Source organism: Lepidochelys olivacea (assembly GCF_965140295.1).
Source record: "Lepidochelys olivacea isolate rLepOli2 genome assembly, chromosome: 24".
Lineage (NCBI taxonomy): Eukaryota > Metazoa > Chordata > Testudines > Cheloniidae > Lepidochelys > Lepidochelys olivacea.
The window spans coordinates 18709013-18732880 of record NC_140434.1 but is presented as its reverse complement, the minus strand read 5'-3'; the positions used below and the strand labels follow the sequence as shown (position 1 = coordinate 18732880).

Genomic DNA, 23868 nt, shown 5'->3' with positions numbered 1-23868 from the left:
GGGTGTCACCTCCCCCTCCCCCTCCCCCTCCCCCTCCCAGCTCCGGTTACCGGCTCTCAGGTCTCCCCTCCCCAGGGAAACTCCCCTGCCACATTCCCAGGTCAACACCCCCCCTCCCTGCTGCGTCACACCAGGTCTAACCCTCTACACCCCACTCCCCTCCCAGAGCTGGGAGAGAACCCAGGAGTCCTGGCTCCCAGCCCCGCCCCCCCCCCAGCTCTAACCCTCTACACCCCACTCTCCTCGAGAGAACCCAGGTGTCCTGGCTCCCAGCCCCCACCCCTGCTCTAACCCTCTACACCCCACTCCCCTTCCAGAGCTGGGAGAGAACCCAGGAGTCCTGGCTCCCAGCCCCGCCCCCCCAGCTCTAACCCTCTACACCCCACTCTCCTCGAGAGAACCCAGGAGTCCTGGCTCCCAGCCCCCACCCCTGCTCTAACCCTCTACACCCCACTCCCCTCCCAGAGCTGGGAAAGAACCCAGGAGTCCTGGCTCCCAGCCCCGCCCCCCCCCCAGCTCTAACCCTCTACACCCCACTCCCCTTCCAGAGCTGGGAGAGAACCCAGGAGTCCTGGCTCCCAGCCCCCCCCCCCAGTTCTAACCCTCTACACCCCACTCTCCTCGAGAGAACCCAGGTGTCCTGGCTCCCAGCCCCCACCCCTGCTCTAACCCTCTACACCCCACTCCCCTTCCAGAGCTGGGAGAGAACCCAGGAGTCCTGGCTCCCAGCCCCGCCCCCCCCAGCTCTAACCCTCTACACCCCACTCTCCTCGAGAGAACCCAGGAGTCCTGGCTCCCAGCCCCCACCCCTGCTCTAACCCTCTACACCCCACTCCCCTTCCAGAGCTGGGAGAGAACCCAGGAGTCCTGGCTCCCAGCCCCGCCCCCCCCAGCTCTAACCCTCTACACCCCACTCTCCTCGAGAGAACCCAGGAGTCCTGGCTCCCAGCCCCCACCCCTGCTCTAACCCTCTACACCCCACTCCCCTCCCAGAGCTGGGAAAGAACCCAGGAGTCCTGGCTCCCAGCCCCGCCCCCCCCCAGCTCTAACCCTCTACACCCCACTCTCCTCGAGAGAACCCAGGAGTCCTGGCTCCCAGCCCCCACCCCTGCTCTAACCCTCTACACCCCACTCCCCTCCCAGAGCTGGGAAAGAACCCAGGAGTCCTGGCTCCCAGCCCCGCCCTCCCCCCGCTCTAACCCTCTACACCCCACTCTCCTCGAGAGAACCCAGGAGTCCTGGCTCCCAGCCCCCACCCCTGCTCTAACCCTCTACACCCCACTCCCCTCCCAGAGCTGGGAAAGAACCCAGGAGTCCTGGCTCCCAGCCCCGCCCCCCCAGCTCTAACCCTCTACACCCCACTCTCCTCGAGAGAACCCAGGAGTCCTGGCTCCCAGCCCCGCCCCCCCCCCAGCTCTAACCCTCTACACCCCACTCCCCTTCCAGAGCTGGGAGAGAACCCAGGAGTCCTGGCTCCCAGCCCCCCGGCTCCAACCCTCTACGCCCCACTCCCCTCCTAGTATCTGGGACATCTCACAGAACTCCCTACCCTGGGCCCCAGCCATTGTCCAAACTTCCTCCCCAGCCCCCCCCCCCCAGGGATACGAGGGACCCGCCCAGCCCCACCTGCACCCTTCAAATTTCACAGCTCCAGGAACTGCTGCAGTTGTTCTGCCACCAGCAAACACCAGGTAAGGAGGCTGCTGGCACCTGGCCCAGCCCAGCCCCAGGGGCTGCCAAGGGCCCCGGCTCAGCTTCAGTCTCCTAGCAGAGGGCTGGGGATCAGGAGTGAGGGGCACTAGCAAATCTGGGGAAAACCCAGGGCTGGGGGGGCAGCAGGTCGGGAGTGAGGGGCACCGGCAGAGCTGGGGGGGCAGGGCCGGCCTAGCAGGGGGCTGCGGGTTGGGAGTGAGGGGCACCGGCAGAGCTGGGGGGGCAGGGCCGGCCTAGCAGGGGGCTGCAGGTCGGGAGTGAGGGGCACCGGCAGAGCTGGGGGGGCAGGGCCGGCCTAGCAGGGGGCAGCGGGTCGGGAGTGAGGGGCACTGGCAGAGCTGGGGGGGTGGGGCAGGGCCGGCCTAGCAGGGGGCAGCGGGTCGGGAGTGAGGGGCACCGGCAGAGCTGGGGGGGCAGGGCCGGCCTAGCAGGGGGCTGCGGGTTGGGAGTGAGGGGCACCCGCAGAGCTGTGGGGGGCAGGGCCGGCCTAGCAGGGGGCTGTGGGTTGGGAGTGAGGGGCACCAGCAGAGCTGTGGGGGGCAGGGCCGGCCTAGCAGGGGGCTGCGGGTTGGGAGTGAGGGGCACCCGCAGAGCTGTGGGGGGCAGGGCCGGCCTAGCAGGGGGCTGCGGGTTGGGAGTGAGGGGCACCAGCAGAGCTGTGGGGGGCAGGGCCGGCCTAGCAGGGGGCTGCGGGTTGGGAGTGAGGGGCACCAGCAGAGCTGGGCAGGGGTCTCTTGGGGCAGGGCCTGAGGACTCTGGGACATTCGCCTGCTTTTCAGTTTCGGCCGCAGCCTCGGGTTTCTGTCTCCGTTTGATTCCTTAGCTCAGCTGCCTGAACCCCACATCATGGCCTGGCAAGAGCACAACCCCTGTTCATCCGGTGCCCCTCACTCCCGACCCGCAGCCCCCGCTCCCCCAGCCCTGGGCTCCCCTCCCCCAAATTGCAGTAAAGATCCTCCAGTTCATTGTTTGTTTGCCCCAGGGTGTGACCTCCCCACACGCCCCCACACCTCCGTCACCGCCGGGCGTTTCCCCCCTGCCCAGACTTGCCGGGGGGGGGCCCTGGGGGCTGGAGAATCGCCAAGAGCTGAATCAGGAGCTGGGCTGCTCAGGGGAGTGCCAGGGGGGTGGGGTTCAGCCCCTTGTCCCCAGCTCCACAATCTGTCCCTGCCCTGGCCGGTGTCCCCTCAGCCCCCCGTGTTCCCCTCTTCCCCGGGGCTCTCCCTGGCTCAGGCAGCTGGGGCTCGGTTGGCTGCACCCCTTAGGTGACTGGGGAGGGTTTGGGGGGTCCAGTCCGGGCTGACACCCCCGTGTGCCCCCAGGCTGCACCATGGCCTATCAGGCGGAGACCGTGCAGCCCGGCCGGGTGCAAACCAGCTACTCCTATGGCAGCTCCAGTGCCTGGAGCTCCGGGACGTGCGACTGCTTCGCAGACATGGGCGTGTGTGAGTGGAGGGGGGCCCAGCGGGGTTGGGGGGGATGTCGGGGGAGGGGGGTTCCCAGGGGGGCTGTGGGGAGGCTGGGGGGGTTCTGAGGTGGAGATGTCGGGGGAGGGGTTCCCAGTGGGGGTTATGGGGAGACTCGGGGGCGGGGGTCCCAGTTTTTAGCTCTGTAATCCCCCCCCACAGGTCTCTGCGGTACCTTTGTGCCCTGCATCCTGGCCTCCCAGGTGTCCCAGGACTTCGGCGAGTCCTGCCTCCTGCCCTGCCTGCCAGGCACCCTGCTGGCCCTGCGCACAGGGGTACGGGAACGGTACCACATCGAGGTGAGGCCGGGGGGCAGTTTCCAACCAGAGCCGGGTTTCTCCACCCCAGCGCGCTCCCCCTCAAGCTAAGTGTGGCCTCTCCAGCCAACACCCCAGCCCTGCAGGGGCCCAGCCCCCACCTGCCCCCTCCCCACTCGGCCAGCGGCACTGACCTGGTGAGGAGTAAAACCTCCTGCCCCGGATGGAGCCAGCCTGGGCACGTCTGCCCATGGCCCAGCCGTTGCTAGCTGAACAATGCCAATGCTGGGGACGTGGGGCTGAGCCCTGTGTGCTCAGGCTGGTAACCGAAGAGGGAAACTGAGTCACACGTAAGCGGCAGGAAAGATCAACGCTGTCGCTCCCCCGTGTTGGTGCAGAGCTGGACAAATTCCAACTCGAAAGAAGGTGAAAATTCCTCCCCAGGTGGGGAACCAGCCACTGGGACAACTCCCACGGGGCTGGGCTGGGTTCTCCGGTGCTGGGGCGGAGGGGGGGTTGGCTGGTTTTCCCAATGCTAGGATTTCTTTTCCCACTTTTCACCCCCCCCGTCCCCCGTGGCGAGGTCCGTGACCAGGGCCTGTGTGAGGCCGGGCGCTGCCTGCCGGGCGGTAGTTGGTGACGTTCATAACGACTTCATGCCAACGCCCGGCTCTTCCAGGCACGTCTGGCTTATAGCCTATAAATCTGTGCCCAGAAGGGCCCGCCTGCCCCGCTAACCCCTCTCTCCCCACAGGGCAGTATCTGCGACGACTGGCTCGTCATGGCCTGCTGTGGGCCCTGCGGCCTTTGCCAGCTGTCCCGGGAGCTGTCGCACCGGAGATGATGGGCCAGGGGACCCCCGGCTCCGGCTAGAGGGCTCTGAACTGTCGCTGCAGCTGGAAGAAAATCTCTTGCCCCCCTTCCCCTGCCTGGGGAGGAGTACAGGGACGGTGGAGGAGCCCCTGCCCCCACCCCCAAACCCCCTCAATAAATAACCTCCCAAACTCTTTGCAGTAGCCGGTGTTTATTAGTGGGGCCCCACACACCGCATCCTCGGGGGCGGCGGGAGGATGTGGCTGGGGGGGGAATGAAAAATATTAGATAAATAGGCATATGGGGCAGAGATAACTGCAGTGCACTACATGGGGAGAGTTAAGGGTACAGGCGTGAACACACCTAGGGGGGAGTTAAGGGTACAGGCACTGATGAGCTGCCAAAATCTTAACATCGGGTTCCCTCCTCACCCCCCGAGGGGGTCGTTGCCCACCCTTGCCCCCAGGGCCTCCTGCCCCATCCAACCTCCCCGCGTTCCTTGACACCCCCCCTGGACCCCTGCCCCATCCACCCCCCTCCCCTGTCCCATGACTGCCCCCAGAACCGGACAGGAGGGTCTCGTGGGCCACCATAGTGGGTGCCCACCCTGCCCCTAAGAGCCAGAGGGACCTGCTGGGGGGCGGGGTGGGGACTCCTGGCGGTGCTTACGTGGGGCAGCTCCCAGGAAGCATCCGGCAGGTCCCTCTGGCTCCTAGGGGCGGGGGAGCATAGCTGGGGGAGCGGCCGCTCCCCCCACTGATCACATCAAAAGTGGTGCCTTAGGCGCTGACTCCCTGGGCGCTCTGGGGCTGGAGCCCCCAGCGGCAGCTCCCCGCCCGGCCCCAGCTCACCTCCGCTCGGCCTCCTCCCCTGAACACGCCGCCCGCTCTGCTTCTCCGCCCCCCCCCCCGCTTCCCGCGAATCAGCTCTTCGGCAGGAAGCCGGGGGGGGGCGGGGGGGCTGAGAAACAGGTGGCGGCTTCGCGCTCAGGCCGAGGGAGGAGGAGGAGGGGAGCTGGGGCGGGCGGTTCCCCTGCGGGCCCCCCCCGGGTTACGTGCTGCAGTGTGGGTGGCCCGCCCCCCCCCCCCGCTCCAGGTCAGAAGCAGAGCGGGCGGGGCAGGGCAGGAGGGGGAGGGGGAGCGGAGGTGAGCTGGGGGTGGGGCGGGGGGCTGGCGGTGGGGGCTCTGTACCCACCAAATTTTCCCCGTGGGGGCTCCAGGGCTGGAGCACCCGTGGAGCCGGTGCCCAAGGCGCCACTTTGGGTGGTTAAATTTAGAAGCTCTCACAGGACAACCGGTTCTAAAAGGGCTTCTACATTTAACAACCGGTTGGGGCTTCAGCTCACCACTGAGTACAGGTGAATGCAGATGGGGGGGGAGTTAAGGGTACAGGCACACAAAACAGGGGGCAGTTAAGGGTACAGGTGCACGCACAGGGGAGAGTTAAGGGTACAGGTGCACCCTGGGGAAGTGAGTTAAGGGTACAGATGCACACACACAGGAAGGGGGCAAGTTAAGGGTACAGGCACACACACTGGGGGGAGGTGAGGGGACGTGCACAGACACAGGAAGTTAAGGGTACAGGCACACACAGATTGGGGGGAGAGTTAAGGGTAGAAGCACACACATGCACTGGGCAGCAAGTTACGGGTACAAGTGCACACACGCCTGGGGCTCGCTAAGGGGGAAGCCGCGCCCTCACAGACGGTGCTGCAGGTTTTTGCCGGGCAATGGGCACATCTGGATTTTTTAAGGGCCGCCAAGGTCCCAGGTGCGAAGCCGCTGTCGGTGGGCTGGGGCCGTAGGACGTGCCATGGACCCTGGGACTTGTTCGTGGCCCCTCCTGCTGCAGCCAGACCCTTATGGGGGGCAATTAAGTGGTGACATTACTATAGATGGGGTGCAGGGGGGCCTCACGCTGGCTGCTCTAATGGTCCCTTCTGGCCTTCTCTATGGGAGGAGGCAGAGGGGTGGGGGGTCTCTGCCCCCTGCTCCTGTACAGCTTGGGCAGACACATGTGGCCCCAGGGGCCACCCCCATTTTGGTGGGGGCGGGGCGGCTACGCAGGGGGCTGTCCAGGGAAGCAGGAGCCAGATGCAGGTTCTGCACCCCCACACCGTGAGGCAGGGAATGGGGGGCGGGGGCCAGCTGTGGGGGTCCAGGCTGCTGGCCTCTCCCCCCATCCACGTGCAGCTTGGCAGGGAAAGTCCAGAGCTAGCTGTCACAACGGTGCCCGTTTATTTGCATACATGCAAATGAGGCCATTAAATAATTTGCATAAGAGCCGTTCCAATAAAGGAAGGGGTTGACACCCCCCCACTCCGAAGCCCTCTAACCTCCCTCCTGCCCCCCATCACTGCGCCCCATAGCCCCGTGCGGGGGGGGCGCTCTGAGCCCCCCATGGCCGCCCCAGGCCCCATAGCTCGTCCCCGAGACCACGCCCCGATTCGCCCCAGCATAGGCCTGGGGGGGCCGACACCCCCACACCCCACGGGCTCGGTGGGGGGGGAGCTGGACTCCACCTCCCACAAGCCTTTGCTGCCCGGACTCCATTTCCCGGCATGCACCGCTCCCCGCCCCAACGTTCCGCTTTGCCCCCCCCGCCCCGGTTGCCACGTCGCGGGGCGCCGGCCGCGCGGGACCAGGGCAGGTGAGGGCAGCCGTCGCCATGGCAACCCGGGATGCACCAGTCCCGCCTCCCCCCTGCATCCTCCCCCCGCCCGGGCCCCCGGGGGCGGCGCCTGGTCTCACGTCCTGCCCCCCCTCTCTCCGCAGCCCCCGGGCGCCGAGCGCCATGGCCGGGAAAGCCGGCTCGGAGCATCCCTTCACCCCGCCCGCCGAGCGCGAGGCTGCGGGACCCCCCGGCACCAAGTAGGGAGCTGCGACCGCCCCAGCGCGGTGATGGGGGCGCCGTGGGGCGGGGGGCTGGGCTGGGGGCTCAGTAGGGGGCGCCGTGGGGCGTGGGGTGGGGCTGGGGGCTCAGTAGGGGGCGCCGTGGGGCGGGGCTGGGGGCTCAGTAGGGGCGCCGTGGGGCGGGGGGCGGGGCTGGGGGCTCAGTAGGGGGCGCCGTGGGGCGGGGGGCTGGGCTGGGGGCTCAGTAGGGGGCGCCGTGGGGCGTGGGGTGGGGCTGGGGGCTCAGTAGGGGGCGCCGTGGGGCGGGGCTGGGGGCTCAGTAGGGGCGCCGTGGGGCGGGGGGCGGGGCTGGGGGCTCAGTAGGGGGCGCCGTGGGGCGGGGCTGGGCTGGGGGCTCAGTAGGGGCGCCGTGGGGCGGGGAGCGGGGGTGGGGGCTCAGTAGGGGGCGCCGTGGGGCGGGGAGCGGGGGTGGGGGCTCAGTAGGGGCGCCGTGGGGCGGGGAGCGGGGCTGGGGGCTCAGTAGGGTCGCCGTGGGGCGGGGGGCGGGGCTGGGGGCTCAGTAGGGGGCGCCGTGGGGCGGGGGGCGGGGCTGGGGGCTCAGTAGGGGGCGCCGTGGGGCGGGGAGCGGGGCTGGGGGCTCAGTAGGGGGCGCCGTGGGGCGGGGCTGGCGGCTCAGTAGGGGCACGGTGGGGCGGGGAGCGGGGCTGGCGGCTCAGTAGGGGGCGCCGTGGGGCGGGGAGCGGGGGTGGGGGCTCAGTAGGGGGCGCCGTGGGGCGGGGAGCGGGGGTGGGGGCTCAGTAGGGGCGCCGTGGGGCGGGGAGCGGGGCTGGGGGCTCAGTAGGGGCGCCGTGGGGCGGGGAGCGGGGGTGGGGGCTCAGTAGGGGCGCCGTGGGGCGGGGAGCGGGGCTGGGGGCTCAGTAGGGGGCGCCGTGGGGCGGGGAGCGGGGGTGGGGGCTCAGTAGGCGGCGCCGTGGGGCGGGGAGCGGGGGTGGGGGCTCAGTAGGGGGCGCTGTGGGGCGGGGGGCGGGGCTGGGGACTCAGTAGGGGGCGCCGTGGGGCGGGGGGCGGGGCTGGGGGCTCAGTAGGGGGCGCCGTGGGGCGGGGAGCGGGGCTGGGGGCTCAGTAGGGGGCGCCGTGGGGCGGGGCTGGCGGCTCAGTAGGGGCTGCCATGGGGTGTGGGGTGGGGCTGGGGGCTCAGTAGGGGCACGGTGGGGCGGGGAGCGGGGCTGGCGGCTCAGTAGGGGGCGCCATGGGGGCGCTGTGGGGCGGGGCTGGTGGCTCAGTAGGGGCTGCCATGGGGCGTGGGGTGGGGCTGGGGGCTCAGTAGGGGGCGCCGTGGGGCGGGGAGCGGGGCTGGGGGCTCAGTAGGGGGCGCCGTGGGGCGGGGAGAGGGGGTGGGGGCTCAGTAGGGGCGCCGTGGGGCGGGGAGCGGGGCTGGGGGCTCAGTAGGGGGCGCCGTGGGGCGGGGAGCGGGGCTGGGGGCTCAGTAGGGGGCGCCGTGGGGCGGGGAGCGGGGGTGGGGGCTCAGTAGGGGCGCCGTGGGGCGGGGAGCGGGGCTGGGGGCTCAGTAGGTTCGCCGTCGGGCGGGGAGCGGGGGTGGGGGCTCAGTAGGGGGCGCCGTGGGGCGGGGCTGGGGGCTCAGTAGGGGCGCCGTGGGGCGGGGAGCGGGGCTGGGGGCTCAGTAGGGGGCGCCGTGGGGCGGGGCTGGGGGCTCAGTAGGGGCGCCGTGGGGCGGGGAGCGGGGCTGGGGGCTCAGTAGGGGCGCCGTGGGGCGGGGAGCGGGGGTGGGGGCTCAGTAGGGGGCGCCGTGGGGCGGGGAGCGGGGCTGGGGGCTCAGTAGGGGGCGCCGTGGGGCGGGGAGCGGGGGTGGGGGCTCAGTAGGGGGCGCCGTGGGGCGGGGCTGGGGGCTCAGTAGGGGCGCCGTGGGGCGTGGGGCGGGGCTGGCGGCTCAGTAGGGGGCCCCATGGGGGGCGCTCTGACTCTCAGGGGCCCCGTCTCTCCCCCCGGCCCCAGGATCTCCATCCCGGCCCTGCTGCCCCAGGGCCCCGCCAAGAAGTGGCTGGAGCAGCGTCGGGCCGCCCTGCGCCCCTGGGCCACCTTCGCGGACCAGCGCCGGTTCGGGAAGCCCCGGAACGTGGGGGAGGTCTGCCAGCGCCTGGCGCGGAACGTGGAGTATTTCCAGAGCAACTACGTCCTCGTCTTCCTGGGCCTCGTCCTCTACTGCCTGTGAGCCGGGGGCAGGGGGCAGTGGACGGGGGCGGCGGGGGGCAGGGCAGGTGGACCAGGGCCCGGGGCAGGGGGGCAGTGGAGGGTGGACCAGGGGCAGGGGGCAGTGGACGGGGGCAGCGGGGGGCAGGGCAGGTGGACCGGGGCAGGGGGCAGTGGATGGGGTGCAGGGGGGCGGGGCAGGTGGATCAGGGCCCAGGGGCGCTGGTGGAAGGGGGCCGGGGGGGGCCCTGGAATCGGCTGGTTCTGCGAAGGCTGCCGGGGGGGCTGAGCCTGGGGGCGGGGGGCCTCTCGGATGGGCAGGCAGGAGCTGGGGAGGTCTGTACATGACAGTGATGGGGGGGGTGAAACGAGGGAACATGGGTAAGCCAGGGGGGACAGCGTATGGAGGCTATGGCCCCCCCAACCCTCTGCCCTTCCCCCCCAGGATCACCTCCCCCCTGCTCCTCGTGGCGCTGGCTGTCTTCTTCGGGGCCTGTTACCTCATCTACCTGCGAACCCAGCAGTCCCGCCTGGTGCTGTTCGGTGAGTGGGGGCCCGGGCCCACCCCTCTGGGGGCGCCAGCTGCCATCCGGCCCCAGGGTGGGGGGCTGGCTTGCGGGGGCCCGGGCCCACCCCTCTGGGGGCGACAGCTGCCATCCGGCCCCAGGGTGGGGGGCTGGCTTGCGGGGGCCCGGGCCCACCCCTCTGGGGGCGCCAGCTGCCATCCGGCCCCAGGGTGGGGGGCTGGCTTGCGGGGGCCCGGGCCCACCCCTCTGGGGGCGCCAGCTGCCATCCGGCCCCAGGGTGGGGGGCTGGCTTGCGGGGTCTCAGAGCCCGTCCCCTCCAGGGGGCTCCGGCTCCCATCCGGCCCCAGGGTCGGGGGCTGCCTTGGGGGGACTGTCTGGGCTCCCCCTCAGCCCCCCTTTCTCTCTCTCCCCCCCAGGCCGGGAGCTCAGCACGGCTCACCAGTACGGCCTGGCTGGGGGCGTCTCCTTCCCCTTCTTCTGGCTGGCGGGGGCCGGATCTGCCGTCTTCTGGGTGCTGGGTGAGTGACCCCCTCCCCCCTTCCCAGCCCCCATCAGCTGCTGCCTGTGGAGGCTTGTCAGGGGGGCGTTTGGGGCACAGACCCTGCAGAAAGAGCTCAGTGTGGGGGAGGGGAGACACCCCCCCGTGGGCTGTTCCTCTCCAGGCAGTCGGGGGGTCAGTGGGGGAGGTTTGGGGGGCAGATTGACTGGGGTGCGGGGTGCAGCAGAGGGAGGGGGATTGAGGGGCAGCTGGGGGGGAGGAGGGGGGGTTGGGGGCACTGGGGAGGGCTGGTGGCAGAGGGGCTATGGAACTGGGGTGCAGAGCGGGAGGGGCTGAGGAGCTGAGATGCAACAGCAGGAGGAGAGGGGCTGGAAATCTGGGCCATATATGGGGTGCAGTGGGGGAGGGGAGGCGGAGCTGGGGCAGCTGGGGTCTATGGGGGGCAGCGGGGGAGGGCAGGCGGAGCTGGGGGTCTATGGCGGGCAGTGGGGGGACGGTGTCGCTGTCTCTCTGATACCCCCGTCTCTCTGTCGCCCCCGGCAGGTGCCACCCTGGTGGTGATCGGCTCCCACGCTGCCTTCCATGAGCTGGAGTCAGGGGAGGCTGACGAGCTGCAGATGGAGCCCGTGTGATGGGGGTTCTGGGGCCCCCTTGCCAGCCCCTCTTCTGGCAGCACCTGCTGGGCTTCTGGGGCCCCCTTGCCAGTCCCCCTTCTGGCAGCACCCCCTGGGGGGGCAGGGACCCGCCAGATCATGGTCACTCTTTGCTGCCATTTCTACCAACCTCTCAGACATCCCCGCTCCCCGGATCCCCCCACTTCTCCCTTTCTGGGCTCCCCTCTTCTAGAGTTCCCCAGCCCCCAAAGTCCCCCACTGTAGGGGTCCTGCTCCGGACCAGGGTGTCGCTTTCACGGTCCCCCGTTTCCTCACACTGTCAATTTGACCCTGGGCTTCCCGCACTGCTGCCCGGGCTGGGGTCACCCCGCCCCCCATTTCACCCCCAGGAGTGACTCTGTGTCTGTGTCTTTCCCCATTAAAGGCAGTGTTGGGGAGTGGAGCTGGCTGCCATGTGGGGTTGGGAGTGCGCGGGGGGGGCAGCAAATGGGTCCCCCTGCGCCCGTCCAGTGCCCCCAAGAGACCTGTCCCTCCCTTGGCTTTGGGGCCCCGGCCCCTGTGGAAACCCCCTGAATTGTCTTCAGAGCCGCGTGCAAACCCTGGCGGGGGGCCGTGATGCCTCCTGGGGCGTAGCCTGGGGGCTGGGCAGGTGGGGCTGGGCCTGAGGGCAGCGGGAGTGAGGGGCTGGGGGCAGTCGGGGGCACAAGAGGTTCCCCAGGTCCAGTCTGGCCCATTGAACCACGGTGACCCCTTCATTCCCCAGCCGGGGGTGCCTGTTACCCTGCTCGGCCGGCCGCAAGGCCCCCCCACTACCCATGTGGGCCCCCGACCAGCCACATGCATTGCAGCCAGGGTGACCCCCACAGATTCACAGCCCCAGCCTTGTCCGCAGGAGCCGGTGCCTCGTGCTCATGGCGGAGCTGGGGGGACGTGGGGGGCCCCCGACGCAACCCTCAGACAGGCAGCCTGAGCGCACGATGCAGCCAGGGGCCAGACCTGTGGGTGACCAGGTGATCCCCAGGCCAGAGGGCCCGCAGGGGGGTCCTGACGTGGGAGGAGCCGTTCCAAGCTCGGGGACCGGCAGAGAGGGAGTCGCGGAAATGCGGAGAGGGAGCGTCGGTCTTTGTCCGGTGGTTTCGGTGGCGGGATTCGAGCTGTGACGGTCGCTGGCGTCGTTCGCGGAGCTGAGCGCGGGGGTCTCGGGGGGAGGAAATGCCGTCGCTCCAGGCCCCCTGCAGTCAGACGGCGCTTGGGACGCTTCCGGGCGAGAGGCTGTCGGTTACCCTGGAGAAGCCGGGGATTAATCTGAGACTGGGAAGGTGGGTAAGGAACTGGAGACAACAACGGGTCGCACTGAAAGGGGAACGGCCAGGCTGGAGGCAGGCAACTGGCGAAGCTCCTCAGGGATCCCTCTGGGACCAACCTTATTTCGCGTTTTCATTACTGACCTTGGCCCAAAGTGTGGGAATGGGCTAATCAAATTTGCAGATGGCAGAGAGTGGGGAGGCATTGGCGGTGCGGGGGAGGATCGGAGTATTGCACAAGATGAGCTGGACAACCTTGTAAACTGGAGTAACGGAAAGAGGATGAGATTGAACAGGGAAAAGTCCTGCATTTAGGCCTGTATTTAGGGACGAACAACAAGAATGTTTTGCTCTAAGCTGGGGCCGTGTCAGTTGGAGGGGCCGAGGAGGAGAAACACCTGGGTGTGTCGCTGATCGCAGGCTGACTGAGCTGTGAGTGTGATGCGGCCGTGAAAAGGGCTAATGCCATCGTGGGGTGCACCAGGCGCAGGATTTCCAGTGGGGACAGGGAGGTGTTCGTACGAGGCCCTGGGGAGACTCATCTGGAACAGTGGGTGCGGTGCTGGGCTCCCGTGTGTAAGGAAGATGAATTCAAGCTGGGACGGGCAGAGAAGGGCCACTAGGATGATCCCAGGACTGGAAAACCGACCTTGAGAGGAGACGCGAAGAGCTCGGCTGGTTTAGCCTGACCAGCCGCAGGCTGCGGGGAGCTCGGCTCGCTCTCTGTAGATGCATCGGAGGGATGAACGCCACGAGGGAAGAGGACAAAGGGATATAAACTGGCCAACGAGTTTAGGCCTGGGCTGAGGGAAGGTTCGACCCGTCGGAGGAGGGATGTTCTGGAGCAGTGGGGAAAAAACCCCGAACTGGCTTCGGGACGGAGCGTGACGAGCTGATGGCAGGGCTGGCGTGTGGCCCATCAGCGGCTCCTGGAGCAAAGCTCCCCAAGGGCTGGGGATGGACGCGAGCTGGGGAGGGCTCTGCATTACCCCAGCGAATCCTTTCCCCCGTGGCCAGCTGGTGGGTCTCGCCCACACGCTCAGGGTCCAACTGGTCACCAAGCTTGGGGCTGGGAAGGAATTCTGCCCCGGAGAGATGGCAGAGACCCCGGCGGGTTTTCACCTTCCTCTGCACTGGGGCCCGGGTCGCGGGCAGCTTTAAACTCGTGTCCATGGGGAAGCGTCCGTCGCCTGAGTCTGTAACCCGGCGGTTGGGGCCATCCGTGACTCCGCCGCAGGTCGGGGTCCGGTGCCGGAGGTCGGGGTCCGGTGCCGGAGGGGGGGGTGCCAGGGGTCAGACGAGATGGGCGTCTCTGAGTGGCAATTATAACCCAACCCAGGGTCCCCGGAGTGACGTGCCCAGGCCTGCCAGGACGGGTTCGCGTGCCGCTGGCCGGGCTCCGCTTCAGTTCATTTTCTCTCTCCAGAGAGGCGTGAGCCCCTGGCTCCGCTCAGAGATTTCTAAGTCATCTGCCAAAACCCAAGAGTTTCCAGGTGCCTGAGCAGCCGCTGGAATCGTGGTTAAAGTTCTGCCCCCCCCCCCATGAAATGGCCCCGCTGTCAGGGCAGGCAGGGAATCACCCCCCCCACGCGTGGCCCCCTTGCCGTGACTAGAGCCACCCCTGCAGTACACCTCTGGGTGCCCCCAGCCAGCCCCAGAAAGTCTGTCCAAGGGGAACGATCCTGCCCCAGCCTGGGTGTCCCTGCTGCAGCTCCCCCCCCCCCGCGAGCCAGTCCGGGGGGCTAAGAGGGAAACACGGAGCCCTGCGGTAACCCCGGGGCGACGGATGCCAGCCATGAGGCCTGGGCCCCGGGGCAGATCAAGGAGTACCGGGCCAGCTGCTCCGCCGCGCGCGTGACCTGGTCTCCCTGCACGGGCCCGTACGTTTCACAGGCTTGTCCCCTTTCAGCCTGGGACCCCCTCCCGGGCTCCCACCCCCGGGCTCTCTGGGCTCCGTAGGGCCCCTGGGAGGAACCCCCCGTGCAACAGCCCTTCTTGGGGGTCCACTTTCTCTCTCGGGGTTTAAGCCCTGCACCCCACCACCTCCTGGGACCGCACCTCCGAGCCCTCAGCAGCCTGGCTCTGCCGGGGCCCCCTCAGAGTCCCCTCGCTCTGGGCCCCCGGGGCTCCCACCCCCAGAGGGTGCAGTGCCCCCCCCCCCAATCTCTAGCTGCAGGGACTCCCAGTCAGCGTCACTCAGGAGGGTTATTGAAGGTCTGGACCCAGCCCGGGCAGTTCTCGGGGCCCTGGGACCTGGCCAGTCTCAGCCCCAGCCAGCTCCCCATGGGCTGCGGCTGCTCCTTGTCTCCAGCCCAGCCCCCTAAATCCCCTCCCCCACCAGCCCCTCCGCTGTCCTTTGTCTTCGGTCCCAGATAAACAGGTCACTGGGTCTCTCTCCTCCGTCCTTTGTTCCCCTCTGGCAGCCCATTGTGTCCTTCCCCAGCCAGAACCGGCTGGCTCCCAAGCTGGGCTGGGCCTCCCCGTCACCAATTGCTGGGTCCCCCATCTCTAGGCCGGTGTCCGGGGTCCCGGCTGCTAGGCAAAGTCACACCTGGTCCCCTGCAACAACAACCCCACCCCACCCCCACGTTACCTGCACAGCTGTGACGAAGTGGGACTGTTCTTAATGTCTCCTCTGAACAGTGTGGGGGTGCCTCAGTTTCCCCTAGGCAGTTCTTAAGTATCTAGGTTGTGGGATAAGGGGGTATGGGTCGTTGCAGAGCCCTAGAGGGCAGGGGTCTGGACACAGAGAATGGCCGACATCCTGTTTCCTGGCCACTGATGGCCTGGGCCCTTCCCCCCTGCCAGGTGAGAGCTAAAGGGTTGGAGAACAAAGGAATCCGGTGACCTCCTGGCCCGGGAAAGGGACAAAGCCCAGAGGAGGGGGGGCTGGAGGGAGTTTCAGTTTGGGGCTGGCTGGGGATGAGGAGTGAAGGGCAGATGGGGTTGTCTGGCTCACTGCCCCCCAAAATGGACCCAGCTGAGGGGTCCTGTTCTCTGCACCTACAAGCTCTGTGTTAGACCATGTTCCTGTCTCCTAATAAACCTCTGTGTTACTGGCTGGCTGAGAGCCACGTCTGACTGCGGAGTTGTGGGGCAGGACCCTCTGGCTTCCCCAGGACCCCGCCTGAGTGGACTCGCTGTGGGAAGCGCACGGAGGGGTAGGGGAGGCTGAATGCTCCGAGGTCAGACCCAGGAAGGTGGAGCCGGGTGAGCTGTGTGTCCTGCAGACAGGCTACTCCCAGAGAGGAGACTTCTCCAGAGTCCTGCTGGGCTTCGTGGGGAGCAGTTCCAGAGCATCGCCCGGGGACGCTGTGACAACAGCACACAGGGAAACTGAGGCACGCACAGCATTCATGCAAAATACTAAGAAATGCCCCCACTTCGTCACACCCTGCAGTTCAGTTCCTTGAGTGGTGTCAATGGCCAGGGCAGAGCCGAAGGGGGAGCGAGGTAAAGTGGATGCTTCGACTGGGCTGCAGGTGCCAGGCTGTGGCTTGTGGCCCTGCAAGTTGAACTGTCCCTCTGATGAAGTGAGCAGTTCCCGTTCGCGCCATCCCATGGCTGCCTGGCTGGGGGCCCACGTGTGTCGCTGCAGGACTGGTTGGGACCTGCCTTGCTAAGGCTGGAAGGAGTCACCGCAACGTTACGCAGCAGACGCTTATAACCTCACCTAGACAGACTTTGCCAGGGCAGTGATGTTCAGCAGGGCGACGGAGCTAGGAGGATTGACCTGCGGATGGTGCGGGGGAGTTTTACCGGCACTGGCTGCGTTGGTACTGGACGTTGGTGGGATCTCAGGGGGGCTTCGCTGGAGGGACGATACCTGAGCCTGTCTCCTGAGCTCGGGAGGGGGCTGGGGCCAGGTGACACCTTCTGCCCTGGGAAACTGGACAAAGGCTGGAGGAGACAGAGACTGTGGCTGGGGGAGGTCGCTGGAGGGGGTTTCAGCTTGGAGCTGGCTGGGGAAATGGAGAAAGGCCCAGCACTGGGGTCTGGGCTCCCCACTCCCCAAGATGGACCTGACTGAGGGGTCCTGTTGTCTGTACCTACAAGCTCTGTTTTGGGCTGTGTTCCTGTCGTCTAATAAACCTTCTGTTTTACTGGCTGGCGGAGAGTCACGGTGAATCCCAGGAAGAGGGGTGCAGGGCGCCGACTCCCCCACGCTCCGTGACAACTGGTGGCGGCGGTGGAATGTACTGACCCTGCGGATGGTGCTTCCTGCAGTAAGTGACTGGGGAGCAGTAAAACGAAGGGGGATTGACGAGGACCAGGCGTGCTGATGGCTCAGAGAGGAGCAGTTTCGGGGGGCGGTTAACCCCTGGGAGTGTGTGACCAGCGAGAAGGACTGTGCAGTAATGGGGTCCCCCTGGGGACTGTGGTGAGCAGTCTCAGGGGCGGAGAAGTCTGCGGCTTGGCCCTGGGAGAGAGAAGGACTGTTGCAGGAACGGGGCGCCCCTGGTGAGCGGTTCCAGGGGCGGAGAAGTTTGTTGCCCCCTGGAGAGAGGTGGTGACCTGGAGAAGGGCTGGCACACGAGGGGTTCTTCCTGGAAACCGTGGGGAGCTGAGAGCGCACAGGCCTGCGAGTCCACAGCCACTTGGGACAGCAGGAAGATGTATAACCATCACCTTATGAGGGACCTGGTCGGCCATGCAGGCAGAGGGGCCTGCGCGTAGGGAGGTCCACCAAAGAACAGCTGATTGCCCAGCTGGAGGAGGAGGATCCCTGGGAGGAGCTGGTCCCTGTCTGTCCTGGCTGGGATGCCAAGGGCACTCCGAGGCCCCTCCTCCCTATGCCTGGGGAGGGGCTGGAAGGAGCCCAGTGAATACCAGGGGGCACCGTGACCCCCACAGCCAGCAGGGGATCCTCACAGCGGAGAGTGACGGGGGACCCAGGACTGCAAGGAGCTTTGATAAGTGCCTCCTGGCCCAGCGGAAGGAGGGGGAGGACATAGATAGCTTCCTGACGGCCTTTGAGAATGCCTGTGAGCTGCACAGGGTTGACCCTGCAGACAGGCTCCGGTTTCTCACCCCCTTACTGGACCCCAAAGCCGTGGAGGTGTACAGCCGGATGACAGGGCCGGAGGCAGGGGACTATGAACTGTTCAAGCAGGCCCTGCTCCGTGAGTTTGGGCCGACTCTGTGATGTACTGGAGAAGGTTCCGGAGTCAGCGTAAAACCCCTGAGGTCACGTATCTGGACTGATCCTCCGCATGGAGGGTTACGTCCACAAGTGGGTGAATGGGGCCCAGATGAAGGAGGACCTGGTTAAACTGATCGTACTGGAGCAACTGTATGATCAGTGTCCACCCGACCTGAGGCTGTGGTTGGGGACAAAAAGCCAGAGAACCCCAGACTCCATGACAAGCAGATTACAAGTTTTCAAATGACAGGTTTCAGAGTATCAGCCGTGTTAGTCTGTATTCGCAAAAAGAAAAGGAGGACTTGTGGCCCCTTAGAGACGAACCCATTTATTTGAGCATGAGCTTTTGTGAGCTACAGCTCACTTCATCGGATGCATACCGTGGAAAATACAGAAGATCTTTTTATACACACAAACCATGAAAAAATGGGTGTTTATCACTACAAAAGGTTTTCTCTCCCCACCCCACTGCTGGTAATAGCTTATCTAAAGTGATCACTCTCCTTACAATGTGTATGATAATCAAGGGGGGCCATTTCCAGCACAAATCCAGCGTTTAACAAGAACGTCGGGGGGGGGGAGAGAAAAAAACAAGGGGAAATAGGCTACCTTGCATAATGACTTAGCCACTCCCAGTCTCTATTCAAGCCTAAGTTAATTGTATCCAATTTGCAAATGAATTCCAATTCAGCAGTCTCTCGCTGGAGTCCGGATTTGAAGTTTTTTTGTTGTAATATCGCAACTTTCATGTCTGTAATCGCGTGTCCAGAGAGATTGAAGTGTTCTCCGACTGGTTTATGAATGTTATAATTCTTGACATCTGATTTGTGACCATTTATTCTTTTACGTAGAGACTGTCCAGTTTGACCAATGTACATGGCAGAGGGGCATTGCTGGCACATGATGGCACAGATCACATTGGTGGATGTGCAGGTGAACGAGCCTCTGATCGTGTGGCTGATGTGATTAGGCCCTGTGATGGTGTCCCCTGAATAGATATGTGGGCAGAGTTGGCAACGGGCTTTGTTGCAAGGATAAGTTCCTGGGTTAGTGGTTCTGTTGTGTGGTATGTGGTTGTTGGTGAGTATTTGCTTCAGGTTGGGGGGCTGTCTGTAGGCAAGGACTGGCCTGTCTCCCAAGATCTGTGAGAGTGTTGGGTCGTCCTTCAGGATAGGTTGTAGATCCTTGATGCGTTGGGGAGGTTTTAGTTGGGGGCTGAAGGTGACGGCTAGTGGCGTTCTGTTATTTTCTTTGTTGGGCCTGTCCTGTAGTAGGTGACTTCTGGGAACTCTTCGGGCTCTGTCAGTCTGTTTCTTCACTTCAGCAGGTGGGTACTGTAGTTGTAAGAAAGCTTGACAGAGATCTTGTAGGTGTTTGTCTCTGTCTGAGGGCTTGGAGCAAATGCGGTTGTATCGCAGAGCTTGGCTGTAGACGATGGATTGTGTGGTGTGGTCTGGATGAAAGCTGGAGGCATGTAGGTAGGAATAGCGGTCAGTAGGTTTCCGGTATAGGGTGGTGTTTATGTGACCCACTGTAGTGTCCAGGAAGTGGATCTCTTGTGTGGACTGGACCAGGCTGAGGTTGATGGTGGAATGGAAATTGTTGAAATCATGGTGGAATTCCTCAAGGGCTTCTTCTCCATGGGTCCAGATGATGATGATGTCATCAATATAGCGCAAGTAGAGTAGGGGCGTTAGGGGACGAGAGCTGAGGAAGCGTTGTTCTAAATCAGCCATAAAAATTGTGGATGGGCTATCACCAGCAGGAGAGTGAAATTGTGGGGGGGGGGTGGAGGGTGAGAAAACCTGGATTTGTGCTGGAAATGGCCCACCTGATGATCACTTTAGATAAGCTATTACCAGCAGGACAGTGGGGTGGGAGGAGGTATTGTTTCATATTCTCTGTGTGTATATAAAGCCTGCTGCAGTTTCCACGGTATGCATCCGATGAAGTGAGCTGTAGCTCACGAAAGCTTATGCTCAAATAAATTGGTTAGTCTCTAAGGTGCCACAAGTACTCCTGTTCTTTTTGCGGATACAGACTAACATGGCTGCTACTCTGAAACCCATAAAAATGTTGGCATTCTGTGGGGCCATGCGGGGACCCATAGCAGTGCCGCTGATTTGAAGATATACATTGTCCCCAAATGTGAAATAGTTATGGGTAAGGACAAAGTCACAAAGTTCAGCCACCAGGTTAGCCGTGACATTATCGGGGATACTGTTCCTGACGGCTTGTAGTCCATCTTTGTGTGGGATGTTGGTGTAGAGGGCTTCTACATCCACAGTGGCCAGGATGGTGTTATCAGGAAGATCACCGATGGATTGTAGTTTCCTCAGGAAGTCAGTGGTGTCTCGAAGGTAGCTGGGAGTGCTGGTAGCGTAGGGCCTGAGGAGGGAGTCTACATAGCCAGACAATCCTGCTGTCAGGGTGCCAATGCCTGAGATGATGGGGCGCCCAGGATTTCCAGGTTTATGGATCTTGGGTAGTAGATAGAATATCCCAGGTCGGGGTTCCAGGGGTGCGTCTGTGCGGATTTCTTCTTGTGCTTTTTCAGGGAGTTTCTTGAGCAAATGCTGTAGTTGCTTTTGGTAACTCTCAGTGGGATCAGAGGGTAATGGCTTGTAGAAAGTGGTGTTGGAGAGCTGCCGAGCAGCCTCTTGTTCATATTCCGACCTATTCATGATGACAACAGCACCTGCTTTGTCAGCCTTTTGGATTATGATGTCAGAGTTGTTTCTGAGGCTGTGGATGGCATTGTGTTCCGCACCGCTCAGGTTATGGGGCAAGTGATGCTGCTTTTCCACAATTTCAGCCCGTGCCCGTCGGCGGAAGCACTCTATGTAGAAGTCCAGTCTGCTGTCTTGACCTTCAGGAGGAGTCCACCTAGAATCCTTCTTTTTGTAATGTTGGTAGGGAGGCCTCTGTGGATTAGTATGTTGTTCAGAGGTGTGTTGGAAATATTCCTTGAGTCGGAGACGTCGAAAATAGGATTCCAGGTCCCCACAGAACTGTATCATGTTCGTGGGGGTGGAGGGGCAGAAGGAGAGGCCCCGAGATAGGACAGCTGCTTCTGCTGGGCTGAGAGTATAGTTGGATAGGTTAACAATATTGCTGGGTGGGTTGAGGGAACCATTGCTGTGGCCCCTTGTGGCATGCAGTAGTTTAGATAGTTTAGTGTCCTTTTTCTTTCGTAGAGAAGCAAAGTGTGTGTTGTAAATGGCTTGTCTAGTTTTTGTGAAGTCCAGCCACGAGGAAGTTTGTGTGGAAGGTTGGGTTTTTATGAGAGTATCCAGTTCTGAGAGCTCCTTCTTAACCTTTCCCTGTTTGCTGTAGAGGATGTTGATCAGGTGATTCCGCAGTTTCTTTGAGACCGTGTGACACGAGCTGTCAGCATAGTCTGTGTGGTGTGTAGATTGTAATGGATTTTTTACCTTCAGTCCTTTTGGTACGATGTCCATCTGTTTACATTTGCAGAGGAAGATGATGTCTGTCTGAATCTGTACGAGTTTTTTCATGCAGTTGATAGATTTCCACTCCATACGGCTAAATGCAGGGCCTTGCATAATGACAGGTTTCAGAGTAACAGCCGTGCTAGTCTGTATCCGCAAAAAGAACAGGAGGACTCGTGGCACCTTAGAGACTAACCAATTTATCTGAGCTTTCGTGAGCTACAGCTCACGTCATCGGATGCATACTGTGGAATGATACGTCTGTCACGGACTCCGAGGTCGTGCCCACTCTTGGCCCCGTGCAGTCCGTGGGGGGAACCCCATTCAGCACGACAGACCTTCTTGGGGGTCCACCTTCTCCCAGGGGTCCAGCCCCTCCACCTCCTGGAGCCGCACCTCTCGGAGCCTTAGCCTGCCTGTCTCTGCCGTGGGCCTGTCATGGAGTGTGGGGGAGTCAGGGCCCTGCCCCCCACTTCCTGCGATTCACCCAGACTCTCCGCTAGCCAGTAACACAGAAGGTTTATCAGACGACAGGAACAATCCCGAACAGAGCTTGTCGGTACAGGAAACAGGACCCCTCAGTCAGGTCCATCTTGGGGGTCAGGGAGCCCAGACCCCAGTTCTGGGCCTCCCCCCGTCTCCCCAGCCAGCTCCAAACTCAGACCCGCTCCAGCCGTCTCACCCAGCCCCCCCCCGCCCCCGGGGCTCCTCCTCCAGCCTTTGTCCAGTTTCACCCGGCAGAAGGTGTCACCTGGACCCAACCCCGCTCCTGGGCTCAGGTGACAGGCTCAGGTATCGTCCCTCCAGCGAAGTCTCCCCCTGAGATCCCATCCCCCATGCAGACAGTCCCAGTAAAACTCCCTGCGACATCCCCAGGTCAATCCTCCCTGCTCCCTGCTGCATCACAGAGCCCCTCAGGGAGTCCCCTCGCTCTGGAGGCCCGGGGCTCCTACTCCCAGAGGGAATAATGCCCCCTGTTCTCTGAGCGACTCTCAGCCAGCGTAACTGTGATGAAGTGGGACGGTTCTTAATGTTTCCTCTGAATACTGTAGGAGTGCCTCAGTTTCCCCTAGGCAGTTCTTAAGTATCTAGGGGGTGGGATAAGGGGGTGTAATTGTTGCAGAGCAAAGGGCCAGGGTCGACACTCTGTCTCCTGGCAACTGATGGCCTGGGCCCTTCCCCCCTGCGAGGTGAGAGCTGAAGGGTTGGAGAACAAAGGAATCAGGTGACCTCCTGGCCCGGGAAAGGGACAAAGCCCAGAGGAGGAGGGGCTGGAGAGAGTTTCAGTTTGGGGCTGGCTGGGACATGGAGTGAAGTGCAGACGTGGTTGTCTGGCTCCCTGCCCCCCAAAATGGACCCAGCTGAGGGGTCCTGTTCTCCGCACCTACAAGCTCTGTGTTAGACCATGTTCCTGTCGTCTAATAAACCTTCTGTTTTACTGGCTGGCTGAGAGTCACGTCTGACTGCGGAGTTGGGGTGCAGGACCCTCTGGCCCCCCCAGGACCCCGCCTGAGTGGACTCGCTGGGGGAAGGGCAGGGAGGGGCAGAGGAGGCTGAAGGCTCCGAGGTCAGACCCAGGAAGGTGGAGCCGGGGGAGCTGTGTGTCCTGCAGACAGGCTGCTCCCAGAGAGGAGACTCCCCCAGAGTCCTGCCTGGCTTCGTGGGGAGCAGTTCCAGATCATCGCCCGGGGACCCCGGGATAGTAACACAGGGGGGGTTAGTGAGCGTCTGAACCCAGCACAGGAAACTCTCCGGCCTCAGCCTGGCCTCCCCCATCACAGCCCAGTCTCCGCTGCATCCAGGTTGGCTCTGCCTGCCCCCTCCCTCTAGCCCCGAGCCCCCCTGCTTCCCTGCTGGGCATCTGCTATCACCGGCCCCAAGCCCCCCCTCTGTCCATTGTCTCCTCTCCCGGTAAACAGGTTGCCTGGGCCCCCTCTCCCCTCTTCTGTCCTCTGGCTGGACCCGGCTGCTCTGGTCACCGGGGTCCCCGCAGCCCCTTGTCCTCCCACTGGCCGAACTGGCTGCGACTCCCGAGCTGGACTCCGGGTCCCCAGGTCCCCAGTCGCTGGGGTCTCCATTCTCCAGGCCATTGGCCGGCGCCCCAAGTTCCCTCGCTGGCCCTGTGTCCCCACAAACTCCCTCTCCCCTCCCCTCGTTAAACCCGCAGCACCCAGGGAAACTGAGTCCCACCCCCTCTGCATGCAAACTGCTGGGAAAACAAGGAAAAAACGTGATAAATCCCCCACTTCATCATGACGTCACAAGGCAGATTTTGTACCAAATTTTCCACGGGCTTGTCAACGTGACAGCCCATTGTCGAGGAGCACGACAGCCCCAGCAGGGCGGAAGCCACCTCAGGTCCGTGGGGCTACACTGGGAAAGGCTGGTTTGGGGGCAGTGATACGGGGCATTGCCGCAGCACCAAGCAGTCAGGGGGCAGAGCCCTGGCAGGACCCGGCCGCAGGTGCCAGGCTGGGGGCACCCCACGGCTGCTGCCCCCTCAAGCCATGTGCCAAGGGGTCCCTGCACCTCCCACTCTGCCTCTCCCCATGGCAGCAGGGGGCACCCAGCCTGTGGGCAGGAGCCAGAGGCCAGCCATGTGGCATAGGGATGGGGAGACGTGTGGGGTCCAGGCTGGGTCAAACCCCAACTTGACCCTCTCAGCTGGGCCCTGAATGTGGCCCCTGGCCGGGCTCCCCACACCCTGCACCTTTCCTGGGGGCCAGGCCCACGGGGGAGAGCCTGGAGCCGAGCCCCGAGCTGCCCCATTCGGAAGGGGGCCACGAACCCCACCTCCCCCTCAAGGGGGGACGCATCGCACTGGCCCAGGTCCGGGCACCTCCCACTGTGCGGTGGGGGGGGTCCAATCCCCATGTATGAGAGACGGAGCGCGACCCCCAGCGAGGGGGCAGGGGGACCAGGGGGTCCGGTCAGCTCTGCTTTGGCCCTGCTGCCGGGCTCGGTGGGCCCCCAGCAGCCCCGGTCTCACTGGCAGAGCCCTGCAGGGAGCCCCCATGCCC

At 64.3% G+C, this 23868-nt stretch overlaps 2 protein-coding genes across 2 annotated transcripts in view; both read left to right on the top strand.

The window, feature by feature from the left end:
- CNFN (cornifelin) overlaps positions 1-4410 on the top strand; it is a 38600-nt gene extending 34190 nt beyond the window's left edge. Inside the window, exons 3-5 of the mRNA XM_084614029.1 lie at positions 3036-3158; positions 3342-3478; positions 4191-4410. Coding sequence (XP_084470155.1) covers positions 3036-3158; positions 3342-3478; positions 4191-4280 — 350 coding nt within the window. The 3' untranslated portion in view covers positions 4281-4410. The remainder of the gene's footprint in view (positions 1-3035; positions 3159-3341; positions 3479-4190) is intronic.
- Positions 4411-6809: 2399 nt separating this feature from the next.
- Positions 6810-11391, top strand: RABAC1 (Rab acceptor 1; the record flags this gene model as incomplete). The annotated part of the gene is made up of 6 exons (XM_084614018.1): positions 6810-6898; positions 7024-7119; positions 9115-9327; positions 9755-9852; positions 10253-10354; positions 10879-11391. The coding sequence occupies 6 exons, from the start codon at positions 6810-6812 to the stop codon at positions 10965-10967; spliced, it is 687 nt and encodes a 228-aa protein (XP_084470144.1). The 3' UTR covers positions 10968-11391.
- Between the last annotated feature and the right edge of the window lie 12477 nt (positions 11392-23868).